Here is a 22,376-nt window from a genome sequence, read left to right on the forward strand (position 1 = left end):
CTCGTCGAATCCTGGATGGCGACTTTCAACAAACAAGGTTAGGTTTGAAGACTATTGTTTATTACTGTTGTGGCGTTGGGGCACTTAGACACATATATGATTTATTTTTGGAAGTCGGTTTGAACATCTACAATATTGGACATTAGACATATTGTTTTAAATATTGGATACTTATTATATAACATACTAAGTGGGATGACCAATGATGCATATATGAGCCGTGATTCAGTGATCATCTTTGTACAATGGTTTCAATAAAATAAAGTCTCAAGCGGGATTTGGGTTATGTTTTGACCCATGAATACTTACAGTCTTTCAAAGTGCACGTACACACCCATTAACTTAGGGGTCCTTTTACTAAGGTGTGCTGAAAAATGGCCTGTACTAATGTAAGCACATGTTTTGGACGCACGCAGATCCATTTTTCAGTGCACCTATAAAAAAATGCCTTTGGGGGGGGGGGGGAGCGAAAATGGACGTGCAGCAAAATAAAAATTGGCACACATCCATTTTTATTTATTTATTTATTGCATTTGTATCCCACATTTTCCCACCTATTTGCAGGCTCAATGTGGCTTACATAGGAACCGTGATGGTGAACACCAATTCCAGTGTAACAGATACATTGAGACATTGTAGAAGATTTATGATGCTAGACACATCAGGGAATAAAGAGGAGGGGTTTAGGTGTGACCAGATCAAGTGTTTGTTTCGTTGTGTTGCAGGATCGAGGCATTTAGGTTGGGTCGTTGGGGTATGCCTTTTTGAATAGATAAGTTTTTAGTGATCTCCGAAAGTTTGATAGTTTGTGGGTTGTTTTCATAGTGTTTGGTAGTGCATTCCATAGTTGCGTGCTTATAAAGGAGAAGCTGGATGCATACGTTGATTTATATTCCTTTGCAGCTTGGGTGATGGAGGTTGAGGTAGGTGCGTGTAGATCTTGTAGTGTTTCTGGCTGGTAGGTGAATGAGGTGGGTCATGTATCCCGGGGCCTCGCCGTAGATGATTTTATTCACTAGTGTACAGATTTTGAAGGCAATTCGTTCTTTGATCGGGAGCCAATGTAGTTTTTCGCATAGAGGTTTGGCACTTTCGTATCTCGTTTTTCCAAAAATTAGTCTGGCTGCGGTGCTTTGAGCGGTTTGGAGTTTCTTTATGATTTGTTCTTTACATCCCGCATAGATTGCATTACAATAGTCTAGGTGGCTTAGAGTCAGTGATTGTACCAGGTTGTGGAATATTGCCCTCGGGAAGAAAGGTTTTATTCGTTTGAGTTTCCACATTGATTGGAACATTTTCTTTGTTGTAGGTTTCGATTGAGTTTCTAGCGTAAGGTTTCGGTCGATGGTAACTCCAAGAATTTTTAGGCTGTCAGAAACAGGGAGGGTGTGGTCTGGGATGTTGATTTTGTTGGGTTTGTTCATGTTGTATTGGGATGTGAGGATGAGACAGTGTGTTTTCTCTGCGTTTAGTTTTAGTTGGATTGCATCCGCCCATGAGTTCATGATTTGCAGGCTGAGTTTGGTTTCGTTGGTGATTTCTATTGGGTCGTGTTTGAAGGGGATGTATATCATAACATCATCTGCGTATATGTAGGGGTTAAGTCCTTATTAGGATAGGGATGTGGCTAGTGGGGTCATCATTAGGTTGAATAGGATCAGTGATAGTGGTGATCCTTGGGGCATACCACAGTCTGTATTCCAAGGTGATGATATGTTCGAGTTTGATTTAACTTGATAAGTTCTGGTGGTTAGGAAGCCCTTGATCCAGCTGAGTACACTTCCACCAATCCTGAAGTAGTCTAAGATGTTTAGTAGTATTTTATTGTTAACCATATCGAACGCGCTTGACTCGTTGAATTGTAGGAGAAGTAGGCTATTGCCTGCTGCAATTTCTTGTTTGAATTTGGTTAGGAGAGTAATTAGTACTGTTTCGGTGCTGTGGTTAGAGCGAAATCCAGATTGTGATTCGTGTAGTATTGAGAATTTGTTTAAGTAGTCGGTAAGTTGTTTGGTTACCATGTTTTCCATCAGTTTGACTACCAGTGGGATAGATGCTACCGGCCGGTAGTTGGTGAGTTCATTCAATGTTTTCTTTGTATCTTTCGGTATAGGGGTAAGTAGGATGTTACCGTTTTCCTTGGGGAAGAGTCCGTGTTAGAGCAAGTAGTTTAGGTGGGATGTGAGTTCTAATATGAAGCGTTGAGGGGCGGATTTTATTAAGTAGCTGGGGCAGGTGTCCAGTTTACTGTGAGTCTTGGCAAATCTGTTGATCACCTGGGTGACTGTTTCGGGGGTGAGGGGGGTGAAGTTTGTCCAGTTACGGTCCGCTGGGTATTCATTGAGGGTTGGATCTATTCAATGAATTTCTCTATGTCGGTGGTGTTCTGTGGTAGTGTGTTGCGTAGATTTATAATTTTGTCCTTAAAGTATTTAGTAAGTTCGTCCGCAGATGGGATGTCTGTGTTGGTTGTGGTGACTGGTGTAGTGTCTAGTAGTTTGTTCACGAGGTGATATTGTTTCTTCGTATCTTTGTAATCGTGTCCTATTTTGGTTTTGTAGTATGACCTTTTGGTTTGTCTTATTGCATATTTGTACTTTCTTTGAGTTTGTTTCCATGCGTTAAGTGTGTGTACATCTTTTGTTTTTATCCATGCTCATTCGTGTTTCCTAGTTTGCGTTTTAGTTTTTTCAGTTTTTCGTTGTAGCAGGGTAGTGAGTTATGCCTGCATGAGGTTCTTGTTTTTAATGGTGCTATTTCGTCTAATATGCTTCTGCATCTTTTATCCCAGTCTAGGAGATAGTGTGTTGAGTCAGTTTGCGATGACCATTCATTTTCGTAGATCTTTTGCCAGAATGTTTCCGAGTCTATTTGGCCTCTTGTGGTGTAGGGGTCTGAGAGCTTACCACTACCCACTCACTTAGCGGTAAGGTTTTGGGCGTTAATCGTCTATGTGCGTACAATGCAGATTACTGCCCGGTTAGCACCACATGCTAGAAAATAAAATATATTTTCCGTTGCGCGTAGTGGACATGCATATAAAATGAAATTACCACCCGGGCCATGCAGTAGCAGGGGGGTAGTTCCGAACTGGCGTGCGTTGGGTGCGTGTTGGCACCTACGTGGCTTAGTAACAGGGCCCCTTACATTATTTTGTTGTAAAGTTTTTTAGCATTGAGTCAGGGATTAATAGTGCATGATTTTCCTAACTTTTTTTTTTTTTTTAATTTTAATGCATACAGGAAACTTTCACTTATTAAGCTCAGCAGAATTCACACACACTTAAAAAGATAATGATCGGGTATCTCTTGCATTAAGGGACTCTTTATAGAAAAGGGCTTAGCGTCTATAGAAGCTAAGCCCTATAGTGGGGTTTGTGCTTGAGAAAAGCTCACTGCAAAATGCAATGAAGTGTTTTGTGGTAATATTTATTTATTTAGATTTTGCTCACACCTTTTTCAGTAGTAGCTCAAGGTGAGTTACATTCAAGTACATTGGATATTTCTCTGTCCCAGGAGGGCTCACAATCTAAGTTTGTACCTGAGGCAATGAAGGGTTAAGTGACTTGCCCAAGATCACAAGGAGCAGCAGCGGGATTTGAACCGGCCACCTCTGGATTGCAAGACCGGTGCTCTAACCACTAGGCCACTCCTCCACTAAGTTTGTGAGCATTAATTGCACGTTAATCATTTTTAAATCTATCTTTGGGAGGGGAATAGGCACGGACACATTTTCCAGCTAGCACATTTACATTAGTGTGCGCTAACTGGATAACCCAGACTTAATGCAAGAGCACTTAACGATTCCTAAACAGGAGGCAATAGGTGCTCCTTCATTCATTCTTTTTGCAAATCCTGCAAAATATATATATTTAAAACGCTCTACTTGCTGAGGTGGTAAATCTGGGCTTACTGCACGGGACAGTCCCGCGTTAGAATCACCAGATTTTACTGCCCTTTAGTAAAACGGCCCTTAAACTACAAACATCAAATCCCAGACCATTTTCTTGAAAGCTTCATCTTTATAACTGATTCAACAAGTACCCTTACCCTTCTCTCCCCAACAGTACCTAAAGAAATGCTTCTATTTCCTCCGTTATCCAGTTAGCTCAGTATAATTTCTCCAAAAACAAGAAGCACATTTCCTCAAAGTACCTTTGCATCATATTCCAGCAAATTATCCCTTTAAAATGTCACTGTTATATTACATTTTCTTTTTGTCCTCAGTCGACCACTGTTTCCATAGCCATTTTCTTCATATTTTGTGTACTACAATGATTTTATGTAATTGCAGATTTCCTTCCTGTCTGAAACTTTTACCACATTCAAAACACTTAACTGGTTTCTCTCAGGGTAATGTCTCCAAATAGGTTAGTTTTGAGCATTTCATGACAGTAATGAACACCACTCCTAAGCCAGGGTGTGCGGGGTATGATCTCAGTCTCTTAAACTTAATGCTAACGCTTGCTGTAGTATTTGCATTTTGCCAAAAAGAATGTCCTTCTGGAGCTCATAGATGTAACATGTACAGGACATCCTATCCAGGTGTGCTTGGAAATTCTTTTTAATCAATACCCAATACGATGAGAAATATTTCTGTATTTTTCTGCCACATTTTATTGGTCTTGGACTGCATTTCTTGGTACTTGACGATTTTCTCTCTCTCCACATGACTTACAGAGTAATCACTTGGGACTGACACCTGTAAAATTAATGCTGTTATGGTGTTTTTCTTTTACCACTATGTCTAGCTTCCTTGCATCCAGCTTTCTATCATTCGGGACGGAGACATCCCAGATTATCATATCCTCTTTATTCTCCACAGTTCTCTTAGGGTCACGATCCAAGTGCTTTTCTGGTATAGTGATTTTGTTACGTTTGCAAAGTTTCTAAAAAATGAGACGACGTCACCTTGTTGTGCCTTTCCATGTAGATATTTTTTTGCCATCAGCACTTCATAGCCAGCCATGAGTAATCATTTCCAGCTCATTGTTACAGAATCTATAGATGTCTGTTGTACAAGTCTTTTTTTTATGCTTGCTGTGAACCATCTGGTCTGTAATCCACTGTCTTTGGCTGCAAGTATCAATCCCTCATTCATAAGTTTAAATTCCTCTCTCCTTAACCATCCATGTGTTCAAGTCTGATCCACATATATTTTTCCTGGAGTAACACTTTATATTTCCTATTGTATTTGAGCATTTGCCACTTGTTTGCTGGTCTAATTCCTTAGTCTTTTCTCTTGCTTTGCATATTCTCTTGGTTCCATTCCTGGGCATAAAGGTGGATTTTCACTCATTCCTTCTGCTCATCGACATGCCTGTCCAACCTTTAATGAAGGAACTGGACTCTGGACGCTTGTTTTCATAATTCAACATTTTTTGTGTGTTTGGATCCATTGATGCTGTTAAATAGGCCTCTGATGGTAGCTGTATAATCTACTTCTATGATGCCCATTCTTCCTTCACTTCTAGGAATGTACAGTCTTGGCACACATTGATTGTTATAAACTACCTCGTGAGTATGGAGTTTTCTTGTTCATACCTCAAATTTTTCAAGGTATTTAAGAAGCCAGCCCACAATGTCAAAGCTATACGAGAATACGGGAATCACAAATTGGTTGATGACTTATATTCTTTGATGCTAGAGCACATTTCAGTATCAGTTTTAATCTCCCGTAATACTCTTTGCTAGTGTTCTCGCTCAGTGTTTTATGCTTATCACTCCTTCTTTGATTTCTAAATATTTATATACCTCTTCCTGTTCAGGTTCCTTGACAGTATAATCATCAGTCAGAAAGATGTTTTCAGTTTTGCTCAATTTTATTCCTAGGCCAAATATAATTCTGATGTTATCTGAAAAGCCTTCTACTAAACAGAGTTGTTCTGCCAGATGTTGATTGCTGGGACTGTAGAGGTTCAGGTCATCTACAAGCAGCAGGTGTCTTTTCCAGCTCTAGACTACGGCTAAATCCATAATACAAAGAATTAAGAAGTTTCCTCAAAGGATTAAGTGCTATACAAAACAAGAGTGGCGACAAGAAGTCACCCTTAAATATTCCAAGGAGTCACCCTTAAATATTCCTCAGTGGATCTTGATATTAGGAATGGCATACTCTCTGTTTTCGTACTGTAGATGGAGTGTGGTTTGCTACATTTTCATGGCAAAATTAATGTACTCAATCAATTTAAAATTTATTTTGTACACTGCAAGACAACTTATTAACTGGGAGAAGGGGCACTATTGCTTTCTTACAATCAATCCACAAGATTTCTGCTTTTCTCATCACTAGTCATGATGGATTTTTTTTAGCAAGAGCTGGTCTATCATTCCATAGGGTCCCCTTTTATTGCCCTTCTGCTTTCCTGTAAGAATCATGGCATTTTGTAATATATTTTTCTTTGTGAAATATTTACGTTCAGAACATTTAAACAGGCTCTATTCCATGTGACTCTTTTCATGTAGTCGTAGACTTTGTTTCCACCTGAAACATTTATTACATTGAGAACATTTAAATAGCTTCCCTTTCATGTGGGTAATTTTATGCATGTTAAGATTGCCTTTCTGTCTGAAGCATTTGTCACATTCTGAACATTTAAATGGTTTTTCCCCTGTATGGATCATTATATGTAGTTGCAGTGCCTTTCTGGTTGTGAGACATTTATCACATTGAGGACATTTAAATGGTTTTTCCTTTCTGTGGGTAATTTTATGCAGCTTCAGGTATCCATTCTTCCTAAAGCATTTATCACATTCAGAACATTTATATGGTTTTTCACCTGCATGGGTCATTATGTGCTCTTGGAACTTCTCTTTCGTTGTAAAACATTTATTACATTCAGAACACTTAAATGCGTTCTCTTCCCTGTGGATCTTTTCATGTAGTCGTAGGCTATTTTTCCACCTGAAACATTTATCACATTCAGAACACTGAAACAGTTGCTGTCTCATATGGGCCATTTTATGCAGTTTCAGATAGCCATTCTGGTTGAAACATTTATCACATTCAGAGCATTTAAATGGTTTCTCACCTGTATGGATCATCAGATGGCGTTGCAACCTCTCTTTTTTGGAAAAACATTTATCACATTCAGAACACTTAAATAAGTTCTCTTTGGTGTGAATCTTTTCATGCAATTGTAGGCTCTGTTTCCATCTAAAACATTTATTACATTGAAAACACTTAAATACTTTCTGTCTTATATGGGTCATTTTATGCAGTTTCAGTTGGCCTTTCTGTCTGAAGCATTTATCACATTCCGAACATTTATATAAGACCTCTTCCATGTGGATCTTTTCATGCAATTGTAGGCTTTGTTTCCACCTGAAACGTTTATTACATTGAGAACACTTAAATAGTTTCTCTTTCATGTGTGTAATTTTATGCAGATTCAGATTGCCTTTTAGTCTAAACCATTTATCACATTCAGAACATTTAAACGGTTTCTCCCCTGTGTGGATCATTATATGCCTTTGAAGTGTCTGTTTCGTTGTGAAACACTTACCACATTCAGAACATTTAAATGGTTTGGGTCTGATGACAGTACCTCCCATTGGATTAGTTTTATATATACCATGGCAGTAATAAACTTTGCTCCTACACCAGGGTATGTTGTGCTCTGCAAAATGTGAATCTGTGGTGAAGTTATGCAGAGCATCAGCACTTTTAGGTCTCACATCTTTGTTGAGTCCCTGAGTTTGTACAGCTCTTGGCCAATAGTTGGAATTTCTCTCATGTGCATTTGATCTCTCTCCTTTCTGGGTTTTTTCTTTCATCCTGGTTGGTATTATGCTACTGATACCTCTCTCATAGTCAGCTGAAGGATCTGGGATTTGACTGCAGGAGTCTTTGCCTTTCCATTTCTCCCTCTGCTGCCTATCGAACGGTCTCATTCTTTTACCATTATTCATAAATCCATTATCTGTTGGATAAAAATGAGAGTATGATCCTTAATTTTACAGCTGTGAAGAAGCACTCTAAGACACAGGGCAGAAATCCAACAACAAACCACAAACAATTGCAAAATTGGGTATAAAATACAGATAGCAGCAGTATGGTGATAATCCCTTTACTGGAGATAAATTCAGTCACCAGATGTAAGAATCACCCAATGCAGCCATGTTTTGGCATACGTCTGCATCAGGGGCTTTAAATTCACATCTACAGGAAATATTCAATAATGGATTTCAAATATATTGAAACTATGACAGATGGATCAACTCCTTTTGAAGGAACAGTGAGTTAAGTACTGCAAGAAAAATGAAGCATCTCTGGCTTGTAGCTCGAAGCACAGAGTCAAACTGGGTGATGATAGGGAAATGGGACTTGATATACCACCTTTCTGAGGTTTTTGCAACTACATTCAAAGTGGTTTACATATATTCAGGTACTTATTTTGTACCAGGAGCAACGGAGGGTTAAGTGACTTGCCCAGAGTCACAAGGAGCTGCAGTGGGAATTGAACTCAGTTCCCCAGGATCAAAGTCCATTGCACTAACCACTAGGCTACTCCTAGTGGGGAGAGAGTGAAGATGGAAGATTATAAGGTGGAGTGTGGGGAACAGGAGCCCAGGGGAAGAGGGGCTTCTGGCTCTGTTTTGTGTTCAGGGGTGCATTACAGACCTCACTGCTTTTTTTTTTCCCCTCCTTGGACACAAAATAGGAAAATAGCTTTAGTAAATTAGACCCTAAAGGACCTGTGGTAGACCTCAGAAGAGGTTTATCTTCCCCCTCCCCCCCCCCCAACTTCAGTACACACAAATGGAGGGTGGGGGCAGAGAGAGGGAGGGAAGATCTAAACTGCTGAAAATTAGTCAAGGTGCACTTTAGTTATTATTCATGATATTCCACTTTCTGAGAGGGAAATCAAAGTGATGTACCTCAATAGTGAGCATCTTGTAGCAGCACTAAGAGATCCAAAATAGTGAGAAGTGGAAGGAAGATTTAAAAAACTCATACCACACGATATTTAGCGCTGTTTAAACAGTCAGAACAGATGCTGACCCATTAAATAGCATTTAACCGGCTATCCACCAATATTCAGCAGAGTTGACATCGGAAGAAAAGTGTAATACCTTTAATATTGAACATATAAAGATAAGAGGAGCATCGGGTGGAACAAACATATCACAGTAAGAGACTACTGAAGCATGGGAGTAGAATATTGAAGATGGCAACAGTATCTCCATGCACATATACATGTTGGATTGGGAAGGCCGCTCATAGCCTAAGGGAAGGTTTGAACCGATGAACTTTTGATAAGAGATGTGGAGGGGCATAATCGAACGCGAACGCCCATCTCCATGGGCGTCTATCTCCGAGAACGGGTACATGAAGGGGCGGGACAAACCGTATTTTCGAAAAAAATGGGCGTCCATCTTTTTTTATACGGTTTGTGCCAGCCAAATGCATCGGATTTGTGCGGATTTGAGCTGGGCGGTATCGTTTTTCAGCGATAATGGAAACCAAAGGCGCCCAGCTCAAAAACGACCAAATCCAAGGCATTGGGTTGTGGGAGGGGCTAGGATTCGTAGTGCACTGGTCCCCCTGACATGCCAGGACACCAACTGGGCACCCTAGGGGGCACTTGTAACAATTAAAAAAACAAAACAAACTATCTCTGAAGTCCATAGCTCCCTTCCCTTGGGTGCTGAGCCCTCCAAATCCCCCCCAAAATCCACTCCCCACAACTCTAAACCATTACCATAGCACTTATGGCTGAAGGGGGGCACCTAGATGTGGGTACAGTGGGTTTTGGGGGCGGTTTGGAGCGCTCCCATTTACCACCACAAGTGTAACAGGTAGGGGGGGTATGGGCCTGGGTCCACCTGCCTGAAGTCCACTGCACCCACTAACAACTGCTCCAGGGACCTGCATACTGCTGTGATGGAGCTGGGTATGACATTTGAGGCTGGCATACAGGCTGGAAAAAAAAAGTTTTTAAAGTTGGTTTTTTTTTGGGTGGGAGGGGGTTAGTGACCACTGGGGGAGTCAGGGGTGGTCATCTGGTCATTAGGGCACTTTTTTGGGACTTGTTCGTGAAAAAAAAGGGTCCAAAAAAGGTAATCCAAATTTGCGCTAAAAACGCCTTTCTTTTTTTGATTATTGGCCGAGGACGCCCATCTCTCCTTGGCCGATAAACACGCCCCAGTCCCGCCTTCACCACGCCTCTGACACGCCCCAGTCCCTCCTTCACCACGCCTCCGACACGCCCCAGTCCCGCCTTCACCACGCCCTCGTTAACTTTGGCCGTTTCCGCAGCAGATTGCAGTTGAAGACGCCCAAAATCGGCTTTCGATTATACCGATTTGGACGCCCACGGGAGAAAGACGCCTATCTCCCGATTTGGGTCAAAATATGGGCTTCTTTCTCTTTCGAAAATAAGCTGGATAGTGATTAAGAAGAAAATGCAAAATCACTTTGTATTAGTCACAGGAATGGAGTAATAATAATCCCATGGAATGTATGTTATGATAGGATTGCGAAAGGGAATGATGAGTGTGTAGTATGTTATAGTGGTGTGTTTGTGCTAGGATGAATGATTACTTTTAAGGCATGTATTGCATTTATATTGTAGTTAAATACAGTTGAATATTTGTTTTTTATAAATTCAATTCTCTGGAGTATGATTAATATTGAGCATATATATAAGAACATAAGAATAGCCATACTGGGTCAGACCAATGATCCATTCAGCCCAGTATCTTGTGTTCAACAGTGGCCAAGCCAGGTCACAAGTACCTGACAGAAACCCAAATAGTAACAACATTTCATGCTACCAATCCCAGGGCAACAGTGGCTTCTCCATGTCTATCTCAATAGCAGACTATGAACTTTTCCTCCAGGAACTTGTATGGGCATAATTGATAGAATTCTATAATTTACGCATGTATGTGTTCTGCCCACGCTGCAGCAATGTGCATGCTCACTGGCAAATTATACAGCATCAAATCATAGTAAATGCTTTTCTGCTAGCTGGTATTCTATAAGGGGTCATTTATGAGTGTAACTATTTATGCACCTTCTTGCTGCCTAAAACAAGGCAGCTCCTTTTAGAATTTACCCTAGGTAATTAAAGTGAAGGGACAGAGAAACATAGAAAAAAGGGACAACAGCTGATAAAGTTGAGACTTCACATGGGAAAAGAGTAAAGAGTTGAGAAACTGGAGAGGATTTGCTAATGGGAAGAAAGAGGTTGTTGTAGAATTGTGGGAAAAAATAAGAGAGGGAAATTGAGAATAATGAAAGCAACATCATACATAGAACGGGAGATGAAAGAAATGAAAGACAAAGACCTAAAAATGAAAGGGAAAAAATGGGAATAAAGAAAAGAGAACAAACAAATCATCCACACAAAGGTTAGAGGTGAAGAGATTTGATGCTTCATTCTTGTCCAGTCTGGTCTAGAGGCTGCATCTTCCTTGTAAGAATTGTTTGGATCAACCATTACAGTAGAAGTCCAGAAATCTGAACTGCCTGAGAATCCGGACCCTTTCAAATTTTGACATCTGGACCACCCAAGAATCTGGACTACAAGAGCTCCACACCTTCTCTCTCCCTCCCTCTCGCCCCCTTCCCTTCACGGTCTGGCATCTCTCCCTCCTCTCCCGTCTCTGCCTGTGTCTCTCTCTCCCCTGGTGTACTTTTTCAGAAGTGTAAGCAAATCTCTCGTGCTACAGCACTAGCGGCAGCCTTATTCACAGGCTGCCTCTGGCCTGAACCTGGCCTTTCCCTCTGACCCATCCCGCCCTTCCAAAAACAGGAAGTAGCATCAGAAGGGGCGGGATGGGTCAAAGGAAAAGGACCGGTGCAGGCCGGAGGCAGCCTGTGAGTAAGGCTGCCACTAATGTTGCAGCACAGACAAATTACTTCTGAAAGGGTACACCATGGGTTGGGTGGGGAAGTGAGAGAGAGCTGCAGGCAGGGTGGGAGGGGAGGGAGAGACTCTGGACTGTGCGGGGGGGAGGGAGGGTGTAGCCATGGGAGAGGGACCTTGGGGACCTGGGTCCCCTCCTTTGAGCTCTGGCAATTTCTTAAGCTGCAGAGACAGAAATGGGGTGATGCTGGATGGGGGAAAGAAAGACGCTGGATGGGGAAAAAAAAGACAGAGTTATGCTGGATGGGGAAGAGAGACACAGAGAGATGCTAGATGTCTGTTCATCTCTTTGTTCTTCCTTAAATTAGAATTTTAAGAGTACTGCCTGATCACCCCAAGCCATATCACCTGTTTCATGCAGTTCTTCAATTGTGCCCATGTTAGGCAGGTTTCCTCTTTCATCAGATCCCTGGGGCCCAATCCTGGATCCCTTAAATCGGATTAAAATATCAGGTTTGACACTGGAACAGCCTGTTATACAAAAACATAGTTATAAATTGGGTCAATTTTTAAAACTGGCAGTTTTTAAAAGTAGGCCACAGTGTTGAAAGATAAACATACATTCAGCACAGATAGATAAATGGTGCTGAATGTCTCTATTCACCAGTGACCACTGGTTGTTATACACATAAGTACATAAGTAATGCCATACTGGGAAAAGACCAAAGGTAGTTAGACTCTGGAACTCATTGCCAGAGAAGGTAGTGACGGCAGCTGGCCTTGCTGAGTTTAAAGGGGGTCTGGACAGATTCCTGAAGGAAAAGTCTATTGATCATTATTAAATTTTGGGTTTTTGCCAGGTTCTTGGGGCCTGGATTGGCCGCTGTCAGAGACAGAGTGCTGGGCTTGATGGACCTTTGATCTTTTCCCAGCATGGCAGTGCTTATGTACTTATATATACTTATGGTTTTCAAGTAAGGCTCCCATATCTTGAGAAATATCCTGTCCCCGACAGCGGCCAATCCAGGTCAAAGGCACCTGGCAAGCTACCCAAACGTACAAACACTTTGTACAAGTTATTCCTAAAACTGTGAATTTTTCCCAAGTCCATTTAGTAGCGGTCTATGGACTTGTCCTTTAGGGAACTGTCCAACCCCTTTTTAAACTCTGCCAAGCTAACCGCCTTCACTACGTTCTCCGGCAACGAATTCCAAAGTTTAACTATGTGTTGGGTGAAGAAAGGTTTTCTCCTATTTGTTTTAAATTTACTACACTGTAGTTTCATCGCATGCCCCCTAGTCCTAGTATTTTTGGAAAGCGTGAACAGACGCTTCACATCCACCTATTCCACTCCACTCATTGTTTTATATACCTCTATCATGTCTCCCCTCAGCCGTCTCTTCTCCAAGCTGAAAAGCCCTAGCCTCCTTAGTCTTTCTTCATAGGGAAGTCGTCCCATCCCCGCTATCATTTTTGTCGCCCTTCGCTGCACCTTTTCCAGTTCTACTATATCTTTCTTGAGATGCAGCGACCAGAATTGAACACAATACTCAAGGTGCGGTCGCGCCATGAAGCGATACAACGGCATTATAACATCCTCACATCTGTTCTCCATACCTTTCCTAATAATACCCAACATTCTATTCGCTTTCCTAGCCGCAGCAGCACACTGAGCAGAAGGTTTCAGTGTATTATCAACGACGACACCCAGATCCCTTTCTTGGTCCATAACTCCTAACGTGGAACCTTGCATGATGTAGCTATAATTCGGGTTCTTTTTCCCCACATGCATCACCTTGCACTTGCTCACATTAAACGTCATCTGCTATTTAGCCGCCCAGTCTCCCGGTCTCGTAAGGTCCTTCTGTAATTTTTCACAATCCTGTCGCGAGCTATCGACTTTGAATAACTTTGTGTCACTAGCAAATTTAATTACCTCACTAGTTACTCCCATCTCTAAATCATTTATAAATATATTAAAAAGCAGCAGTCCTAGCACAGACCCCTGAGGAACCCCACTAACTACCCTTCTCCATTGTGAATACTGCCCATTTAACCCCACTCTCTGTTTCCTATCCTTCAACTAGTTTTTAATCCAGAATAGGACATTTCTGTCAGGCTTTCAAGGCAGAACCTGGGTTCGTGAGACCTTGGGCCACTGCCGTGGAGCAGCAGTGGCAGGCAAAACCACCCCACACCAGAGACAAGGCAGAACTCTGACAGAAACAGCTAGACCACCTGCGCTTGACCGCCGTTCCCCAGGAGTTGAGCCCCTGGGTGCAGGCGGCCGGCAGGACTTACAGGACAGGGCAGGCACTGGATACCAACTAGGCTGAACAGGGACTGAGGGTCAGAGGGGAAAGGAATATACATGGGCAGCAAGGCAGGAAACGGGGCTAGGACTCACAGACAGACAATACTACACAAAGCCTGAAATGGACAAGCTAAAGGACAGGAACTGAAAGCTGCCACGCAGCCACTGAAACAGGGTACAAATACTGACAGACAAGAGACAGGACTGAAAGCTGCAGAGCAGCCACTAAGCAAGAGACACAGACAAACAGAAACTAGACAAGGAATACAGACCAGAAACAAGACTAGGGAAGTAAGCAAATAAACCTAAGCTAAACTACACACAGATAACTAGAAACAGACAAGGAACTAAACAAGAAACAAGACTAGGCAGAAGTGCAACAAAGCACCAACAAACCAGTGACCTTAGATGATGCAAAGGCCAACTTGGAAGGTTTCCAGGTGGTTAATAAACCCACATCAGCTGAAACTCAGCTGCAGGAATCATGAGGCAGCTACGGGTGAGGCTAGCTGCCAAACTTCAAACCAAGTCTGGAGGGCTGGAATATCTGGACCGGACCAGAAAGAAAGTCTGGAAAGTCTATGGCAGCCACCGGTTCTGGCCACCAGAGGGCAAGAGGAACACAAACCAAGACACAGGCAGAAAGCATACTGAAGACAGAGAGGCTTAACACACACAGGTGCAGTATAATGGAGTAATCAGAGCCATGCTGGAAGCAGCCAGCACACAGAGACAGAGACGGAACTAACTCAGGAAGAACAGACAGAAGCCAGTTCAGAAGCTGACCTCCGGAAATAAGGTGAGTCTGAGAGGGGTCACGACCACAATCGTGACAATTTCCTCCTATCCCATGAGCCTCCAATTTCCTCTGTAGCCTTTCATGAGGTACCTTATCAAATGCCTTTTGAAAATCCAGATACACAATATCAACTGGCTCCTCTTTGTCCACGTGTTTGTTTACTCCTTCAAAGAATTGAAGTAAATTGGTCAGGCAAGATTTCCCCACACTAAAGACTAGATTCAGTAAATGGCACCAAATAAAAATGAGCGCTAAGCGCTATTGTATAATCGGCACTCTGAGTTGGGTGGGATTTATAGACTAGTGCTTAGCGCTGGGATCCGCGCCCAGTTTTGGGCATTGTGGACTTATACCAAGTGAAACCTGTTGTAAATCCTCACACCTAAATTAAGTGTGGATCCCCCAAATTCTATAATGCGCGTGTCTTTAGTCAATGCCCTGGACCCGCCCATGTGACTCCCATGGCCACGCCCCTGTTCAGCTGTGGACTGAAAAATGCATGTGCAGATCTTTATAGAATAGCGCATAGCAAGGTGTGCGCATAAATTCAATTTGTTGCCAATCTGCACCAATCATTGATGGGTGCTAATTACCTTATTACCGAAATTTGTGTGCATAATTGTGAGCACCATTTACATAATTTGGGGGATAGTGGCGATATTTGGCCAGTACAAAGACAGCCTAGGTGTTTTACTTTAGGACTGCTACAGGTGATACCAGGGTCATTTTTTTAACAGATTGTCTTGACTCAACTCTCCACTCCGCATTTTTCTGCGCTGCCACTTCTCATTGAAATGCCCTTCCTACTGATCTCTGTTGTGAACAATCCTACCCCCAATTTCTGTCTCTCCTCACCATTTTTCTCAGGCCTTCCCTTTTTTGGCTGCTGAGTGATCTGGCTGTGCTAACCAATTGGTGATTGATATAATTGTTACCTTTGGTTTTTCTCTTTCTCAAATTCTCTCCTGTGCTATCCCTGTTTCTCTTTTTATGGAGTTCCTTTCTTATTCGATTTTGTTTTGTTGCACACCGCTCCGATTTTAGTTGAAGGGCGGTATATCAAGCCTCTAATAAACTAAACTGGATTTAGAGGTCAAATGGGCACCTATTTGTAGCCTAATTAAATAAAGACACACAAAGTTACCCTACCAAACCTACAAAAATCATGAAGGCAATTCTATAAACTGGTGCCTAGTTTATAGAATAATAGTGCTTACACACGTGCTTGGCGACAGTAATTGGAAGTTCTGCGCATAAGGGCTAGGCAATATTCTAACAGTGAACCTAAATCACTCAGCGCAGAACAGTCAGGGGTGTCCACATGGATGAAGCATGGGCATGCTGCCAAGTGACATGCACAACTAATAGTATACTGTCAGTGACCACTAACAACCAATTCCTGATGTTAATTGGCACCAACTAGGATCTGCCTATGAATCTGGCTGCGCACTATAACGCTTGGCGCCCAAATCCCATAGCGTGCAATTTGAAAGGGGGCATGGCTGTGGGAGAGACATGAGCATGTTAGGGGTGTTCCGAAAGTTGCATGTGGTGTTACAGAATAATAGGTCAACGCACCCAACTCGGGAACCAGTATTTACACCAGGTTTCAGCAGGCGTAAGTCTGGCACATGCGTCCTTTATAGAATTGTGCTTAATGTCGATCTTTTCTGGCGCCAATTTTATTGAGTGCCATTTATAGAATCTGGCCCTTAGTGCAACCGCAAGGGGGTATGCGTGTAGGCGGGGCATGGGTAGGTAAGGAAAAGAGGAGCCATAGGTGGTCTTATATTTGAGGCCATGAGGGGCCTGGGTAGGTCAGGGGCATGTCAAATATTTATGCGCTAAGAAAAATGTAGGCAGATAAAGACCATATGGCCTATCCAGTCTGCTAATCTATGCCATCTACTCTTCCTATCATTCCCTTAGTGATCCTATGAACTTACAAAGAACATAAAAAAAGCCATACTGGGTCAGACCAATGGTCCATTTAGCCCAGTGTCCTCAGCACTCAATTGTGGAACGGGTTGCCTCGAGAGGTCAAATTCACTTCTGATCACCCGACCTTCAAGAAGCGACTCAAGTCCTTCCTCTTTGGCAGTGCATACGTGAAGAGCCCTACAGGTGCCGTACCCTTTTAGCCCACGACTCCTTCCTTGCTGATTTACCTCCTCCCCTCTCTTCCTCTTCCTCCTTCGTTGTTTCTCTTCTCTCCTGTGACCTTGTCTACTGTACTTTGTACTATTGTTGCTTATTAATTATTGTATGCCACATTGAGCCTGCCTATGGGTGGGAATACTGTAGGATATAAATGTCATAAATAAATAAATAAAAATTTTATACAGTGAGACCTATGACCGGATTCTGTCGCCAAAGTTAGGTGCACAAGTTTGGGCATGGATTTAGCTAATGAGACAACAACTATCAATTCCTGGCATTAACAAGCACTTAATTGGCAGTAACTAGAAGTTACGCACGGATGTGCCCTACGTCCTACTCTATAATACACATATCTGGATTTCATAGGGGGTCTTTTATGTAGGAGCGCTGGCGTTTTTAGCCTCCGATAGATATGGGCAGAATTACACCTTGTTATTCAATACCGGGGGATATTGAAACAAGGTACCTAATGCGGCGGCAGGACAGGGGGCGGGCGGGGGGGGGGGGGGAGGCGGCTAAACAGGGGCGAAACTTCAAGGGGGCATATCGGTAGGGTAGTGAAGGCAGGACAGGGGCATGCTCACGAGATGGCTGGCTTTGCCCGATTAATGGAAAAAAAAAAGCCAGGCTTCACAAGCATTTCGCTGGCTTTACTTGGTCCTTTTTTTTTCATGACCAAACTTCAAAAAGGAGCCTCAACTGACCAAATGACCACCGGAATCGGGGATGACCTCCCCTTACTCCCCCAGTGGTCACCAACCCCCTCCCACCCAAAAATAAAACTTTTTTGCCAGCCTCTATGCCAGCCTGAAATGTCATACCCAGCTCCCTGACAGCAGTATGCAAGTCCCTGGAGCAGTTTTTAGTGGGTGCTGTGCACTTCAGGCAGGTGGACCCAGGCCCATCCCCCCCCTACCTGTTTCACTTGTGGTGGTAAATGTTGAGCCCTCCAAACCCTCCCAAAACCCACTGTACCCACATGTAGGTGCCCCCTGCACCCCTAAGGGCTATGGTAGTGATGTATGGTTGTAAGTAGTGGGTTTGGGGGGGATTTGGGGGGCTCAGCACCCAAGGTAAGGGAGGTATGCATCTGGAAGCTATTTTTTTATTTTTAAAAGTGCCCCCTAGGGTGCCCGGTTGGTGTCCTGGCATGTGAGGGGGGCCAGTGCACTACAAATGCTGGCTCCTCCCACGACCAAATGCCTTGGATTTGGCCGGGTTTGAGATCGCCGGCATTAGTTTCCATTATCGCCGAAAATCGATGTCGGCCATCTCAAACCCGGCCGTCTCTGACATTTGGCCGGGCCCAACCGTATTAGCAAAGAAAAAGATGGCCGGCTATCTTTTTCGAAAATACGGTTGGCTCCGCCTATTTACGGAGCCGGCCCCGGAGATGGCCGCCGCCGTTTGATTATTCCCCTCTAAGTTATCTGCCTGGTTAGATACAGAATTGTGGGCACAGGTACTGAATACCCGCCCATGGACCACCCCAGCACTAACCAGACACTGCCAATGAATACCCCTTCCATATCATCAAGCTGATCAATCCATAGACTGGTGGGTTGTGTCCATCTACCAGCAGGTGGAGATAGAGAGCAAACTTTTGCCTCCCTATATGTGGTCATGTGCTGCCGGAAACTCCTCAGTATGTTCTCTATCTCAGCAGGTGGTGGTCACACACAGCAGCAGCTCTGGCTAGGCCTCCAAGCCTAATCCTTAGGTTTTGTTGAGGCCTGGGGTTGAGGGCTCTTTTGAGCAAGTGCAAACCTGGTGGTGCCAGGTCCCTCCTTTTCTCCCCCCTCCCGCTGGCTCCGTTTAAAAAAAAAAAAAAAAAAATATTTTTAAACGTCTTTAAAGGCGTTTAATTCGACGTTTCTTTAAACGTTCATTGCAGCTACTCACTGGGACACCAGTTCGTTACAGCTCGGAGCGGCAAGCAGGTAATTTTACCTTTTTATAGCGGGCAGGGGGTTCCCCGATTCTTCTCCTCGTGGCAATGGCGTCTGAGGGCGAGGGCGCAAAGGGTCGCTCCCCGGATCGCTGGAGCGCTTCTAGAGGGGATGCGGGGGTTTTACAACCTGATTCGCCCTTGATGGGTGATAGTTTAGTGACCGATGAATGTCCCGGTCGTTCCTCCGGCGTGGCGGTTTTTTCCCGCCATAAACGCCCATCCCCCGCTCCTCGCCTCCGCCATCTTGGCCGGCCACGAGGCTCGGACGGCTTCTTCGGGGCCGCCCTTGAGGTTGGAGACATTAATGCCATGAACGCCCTTAATTTGGGCGACGGCACAAAAGCGGCTAAAGTTAAGCGCCGTTCTTCCCGCGCGGCTCCTTCACGGAGTTTCGCGCCGGATGCCATTTTGGATGCGCAGCATGTCTCTCCCCCGCTATTGCGAGCGCCGGTTGAGAGTGCGTCTAGGGCTGTTGCCCAGGCTGCGGAAGTGCACAGTCTGGGGGGTTTCTCCCCCGAGTTTGTTTTGCTGCTGCATCAGGCTTTCCTCATGCAAACGCTGCCCCTGCTCCCTCTTCTGATAAAGAGGTTGAGGTTCCCAGAGGTAAACGCCCTCGGGTTGATTTCCAGGCCTTGGAGGACTTTTGTCTCCTCCGATGTAGATGAGGGCAGCGTGTCTGAGGTCTCCCAACGATCCTTTGCGGATTCCTTGGAGGAGATAGATCCCCGCTCGGATGGAGCGGATGACCCCTCTGCAGCGCGGCTTTTTAGCCCAGAGGATTTGCCCAACCTGTTGTTACAGGCCATGGACACTTTGAAGATTTCCTCTCCGGAGGACGTCTCTCCCTCAGCCCCTGTTGGCTCTGCCATTATGCTGGGGACGAAGCGCCCGCCTAGAACCTTCCACGTGCATGATGCCATGCACACCTTAATTGCGGCTCAATGGGATGTCCCGGAAACGAGCCTTAAAGTGGCTAGGGCTATGTCCCGCCTCTATCCTTTGGCTGTGAGTGAACGTGAGGCCTATCTGTGGCCTACCGTGCATTCTTTAATCACTGCGGTGACTAAGAAAACGGCGTTGCCGGTGGAAGGTGGCACGGCCCTAAAGGACGCCCAAGACAGAAGATTGGAGGCGGCCTTAAGGTCGTCCTTTGAGGCAGCTACTTTAAGTTTGCAGGCCTCAGTTTGCGGCTCCTATGTGGCCAGGGCGTGCCGGACTATGGTGCAGCGGGCTTCCCCCTCGGATCATTCCTTGAGGGCTGATTGGCCGGCCCTGGAATCGGGCTTAGCCTATTTGGCAGACTTGCTGTATGATGTCTGGAGAGCCTCAGCTAAAGGCATGGCTCAGACAGTCTCTGCGCGGCGGTGGCTTTGGCTGAAACATTGGTCTGCTGACCACGCCTCTAAATCCCGCCTGGCTAGATTGCCTTTTAAAGGCAAGCTGCTCTTTGGGGTCGAGCTGGACAAAATCGTGACCGATCTCGGCACGTCTAAGGGCAAGAAATTACCAGAGGTCAGGGCTCGGGTTAGTACTCGTCCCGATACCTCCAGAGGACGGTTGCAGGAAGCCCATCGGTACCGCCCGGGCAAGTCGGGTTCCTCTGCCCCCTCTTCCTTCAAGAGGAATTTCTCCCCCAAGCAGCATTCCTTTCGCAGAGACCGCCGTCCCGGAGGTGCTCCCTCCGGTCCTCCCCCAGGGTCTCGTACCCAATGACGGGGCCTTGGTCCACACCCCAGTGCAGATTGGAGGACGGCTGTCCTCGTTTCTGGGCGAGTGGACCACTATAACTTCAGACGCGTGGGTGCTGGAAGTCATCAGAGACGGCTACAAGCTAGAGTTCTGCCAACCCTTAAGAGACGGGTTTGTACTCTCTCCCTGCAAGTCTCCGGTCAAGCTGTGGTAGTGCAGCAGACCTTGGACAACCTGATCCGCCTGGGTGCGGTCGTTCCGGTGCCAAAAAATCAGATTGGCAAGGGACGTTACTCCATTTACTTTGTGGTTCCAAAGAAAGGAGGTTCTGTCCGGCCTATCCTCGACCTCAAAGGGGTCAATCGGGCCTGGAAAGTGAGGCACTTTCGCATGGAGACTCTCCGCTCTGTTATAGCGGCAGTGAAGGCAGGAGAGTTCTTGGCTTCCTTGGACATCAAGGAAGCGTACCTGCATATTCCCATCTGGCCTCCTCTCCAACGCTTTCTGCGTTTTACAGTCCTGAGACGACACTTCCAGTTCAGAGCCCTCCCTTTCGGGTTGGCTACTGCTCCGCGGACCTTTTCCAAAGTAATGGGGGTCATAGCGGCCTTCCTGCTAAAGGAAGGAGTACAAGTCCATCCTTATCTGGACGACTGGTTGATCCGAGCCCCCTCTTATGCAGAGTGCGGCAAAGCTATGGACCGGGTAGTTGCTCTTTTGAGCTCCCTGGGATGGATCATCAACTGGAAGAAGAGCCAGCTGCGCCCGACTCAGTCCCTGGTGTATCTGGGAGTTCGATTCGACACCCAAGTGGGCAGAGTGTTCCTGCCAGACAATCGGATTGTCAAGCTTCAGGCTCAGGTGGACTAGTTCCTAGTAGCCTCTCCTATTCGGGCTTGGGACTACGTGCAGCTGTTGGGCTCTATGACGGCCACGATGGAAGTAGTGCCCTGGGCCAGGGCTCATATGAGACCACTACAGCTATCTCTGCTGCTGCGCTGGACTCCGATGTCGGAGGATTATGCTGTGCGCCTTCCCGTGGACCCAGCAGTGCGCAAGGCGCTGAGCTGGTGGACGCAGACAGACAAGTTGTCTGCAGGATTGCCTCTGGTGACCCCAGAGTGGATTGTCGTCACGACAGACGCCTCTTTGATGGGCTGGGGAGCCCACTGCTTGGGAAGGACAGCGCAGGGGCTCTAGTCTCCTGCAGAGGCAAGTGGTCTATCAACCTCCTGGAACTCAGAGCCATTCGGTTGGTGTTATTGGAGTTCATCCCGGTACTGGTGTTGAAGCCTGTACGGGTCCTGTCGGACAATGCCACGGCTGTGGCCTATATCAACCGCCAGGGAGGTACCAAGAGCGCCCCTCTAGCCAAGGAGGCTATGAGTCTTTGCCAGTGGGCGGAAGCGAACCTGGAGCAGCTTTCAGCGGCCCACATTGCCGGAGTCATGAATGTCAAGGCGGACTTTCTCAGTCGCCATACCTTGGAGCCCGGAGAGTGGCAACTATCTGCTCAGGCGTTCTTGGACATCACGAAGCGCTGGGGCCAGCCGAGCCTAGATCTGATGGCGTCATCGGCCAATGGCCAAGTGCCGCGCTTTTTCAGCAGAGGACGGGACCCTCGATCCCTGGGAGTAGATGCTCTTCT

At 45.2% G+C, this 22,376-nt stretch overlaps 2 protein-coding genes across 2 annotated transcripts in view; one reads left to right on the forward strand and one right to left on the reverse strand.

Moving 5' to 3' along the window:
* The window catches only part of LOC115464198 (zinc finger protein 160-like), a 156,756-nt gene that overhangs the window by 94,849 nt on the left and 39,531 nt on the right, over positions 1 to 22,376 (forward strand). The gene's annotated exons all lie outside the window — the stretch shown is intronic.
* Positions 4,728 to 22,376, reverse strand: part of LOC115465423 (gastrula zinc finger protein XlCGF26.1-like) — a 34,064-nt gene continuing 16,415 nt past the window's right edge. Inside the window, exons 5-6 of the mRNA XM_030195875.1 lie at positions 12,224 to 12,346; positions 4,728 to 7,921 (exon numbers count right to left, since the gene is read on the reverse strand). Coding sequence (XP_030051735.1) covers positions 6,438 to 7,921; positions 12,224 to 12,346 — 1,607 coding nt within the window. The 3' untranslated portion in view covers positions 4,728 to 6,437. The remainder of the gene's footprint in view (positions 7,922 to 12,223; positions 12,347 to 22,376) is intronic.

Source organism: Microcaecilia unicolor, chromosome 3, assembly GCF_901765095.1.
Source record: "Microcaecilia unicolor chromosome 3, aMicUni1.1, whole genome shotgun sequence".
NCBI lineage: Eukaryota > Metazoa > Chordata > Amphibia > Gymnophiona > Siphonopidae > Microcaecilia > Microcaecilia unicolor.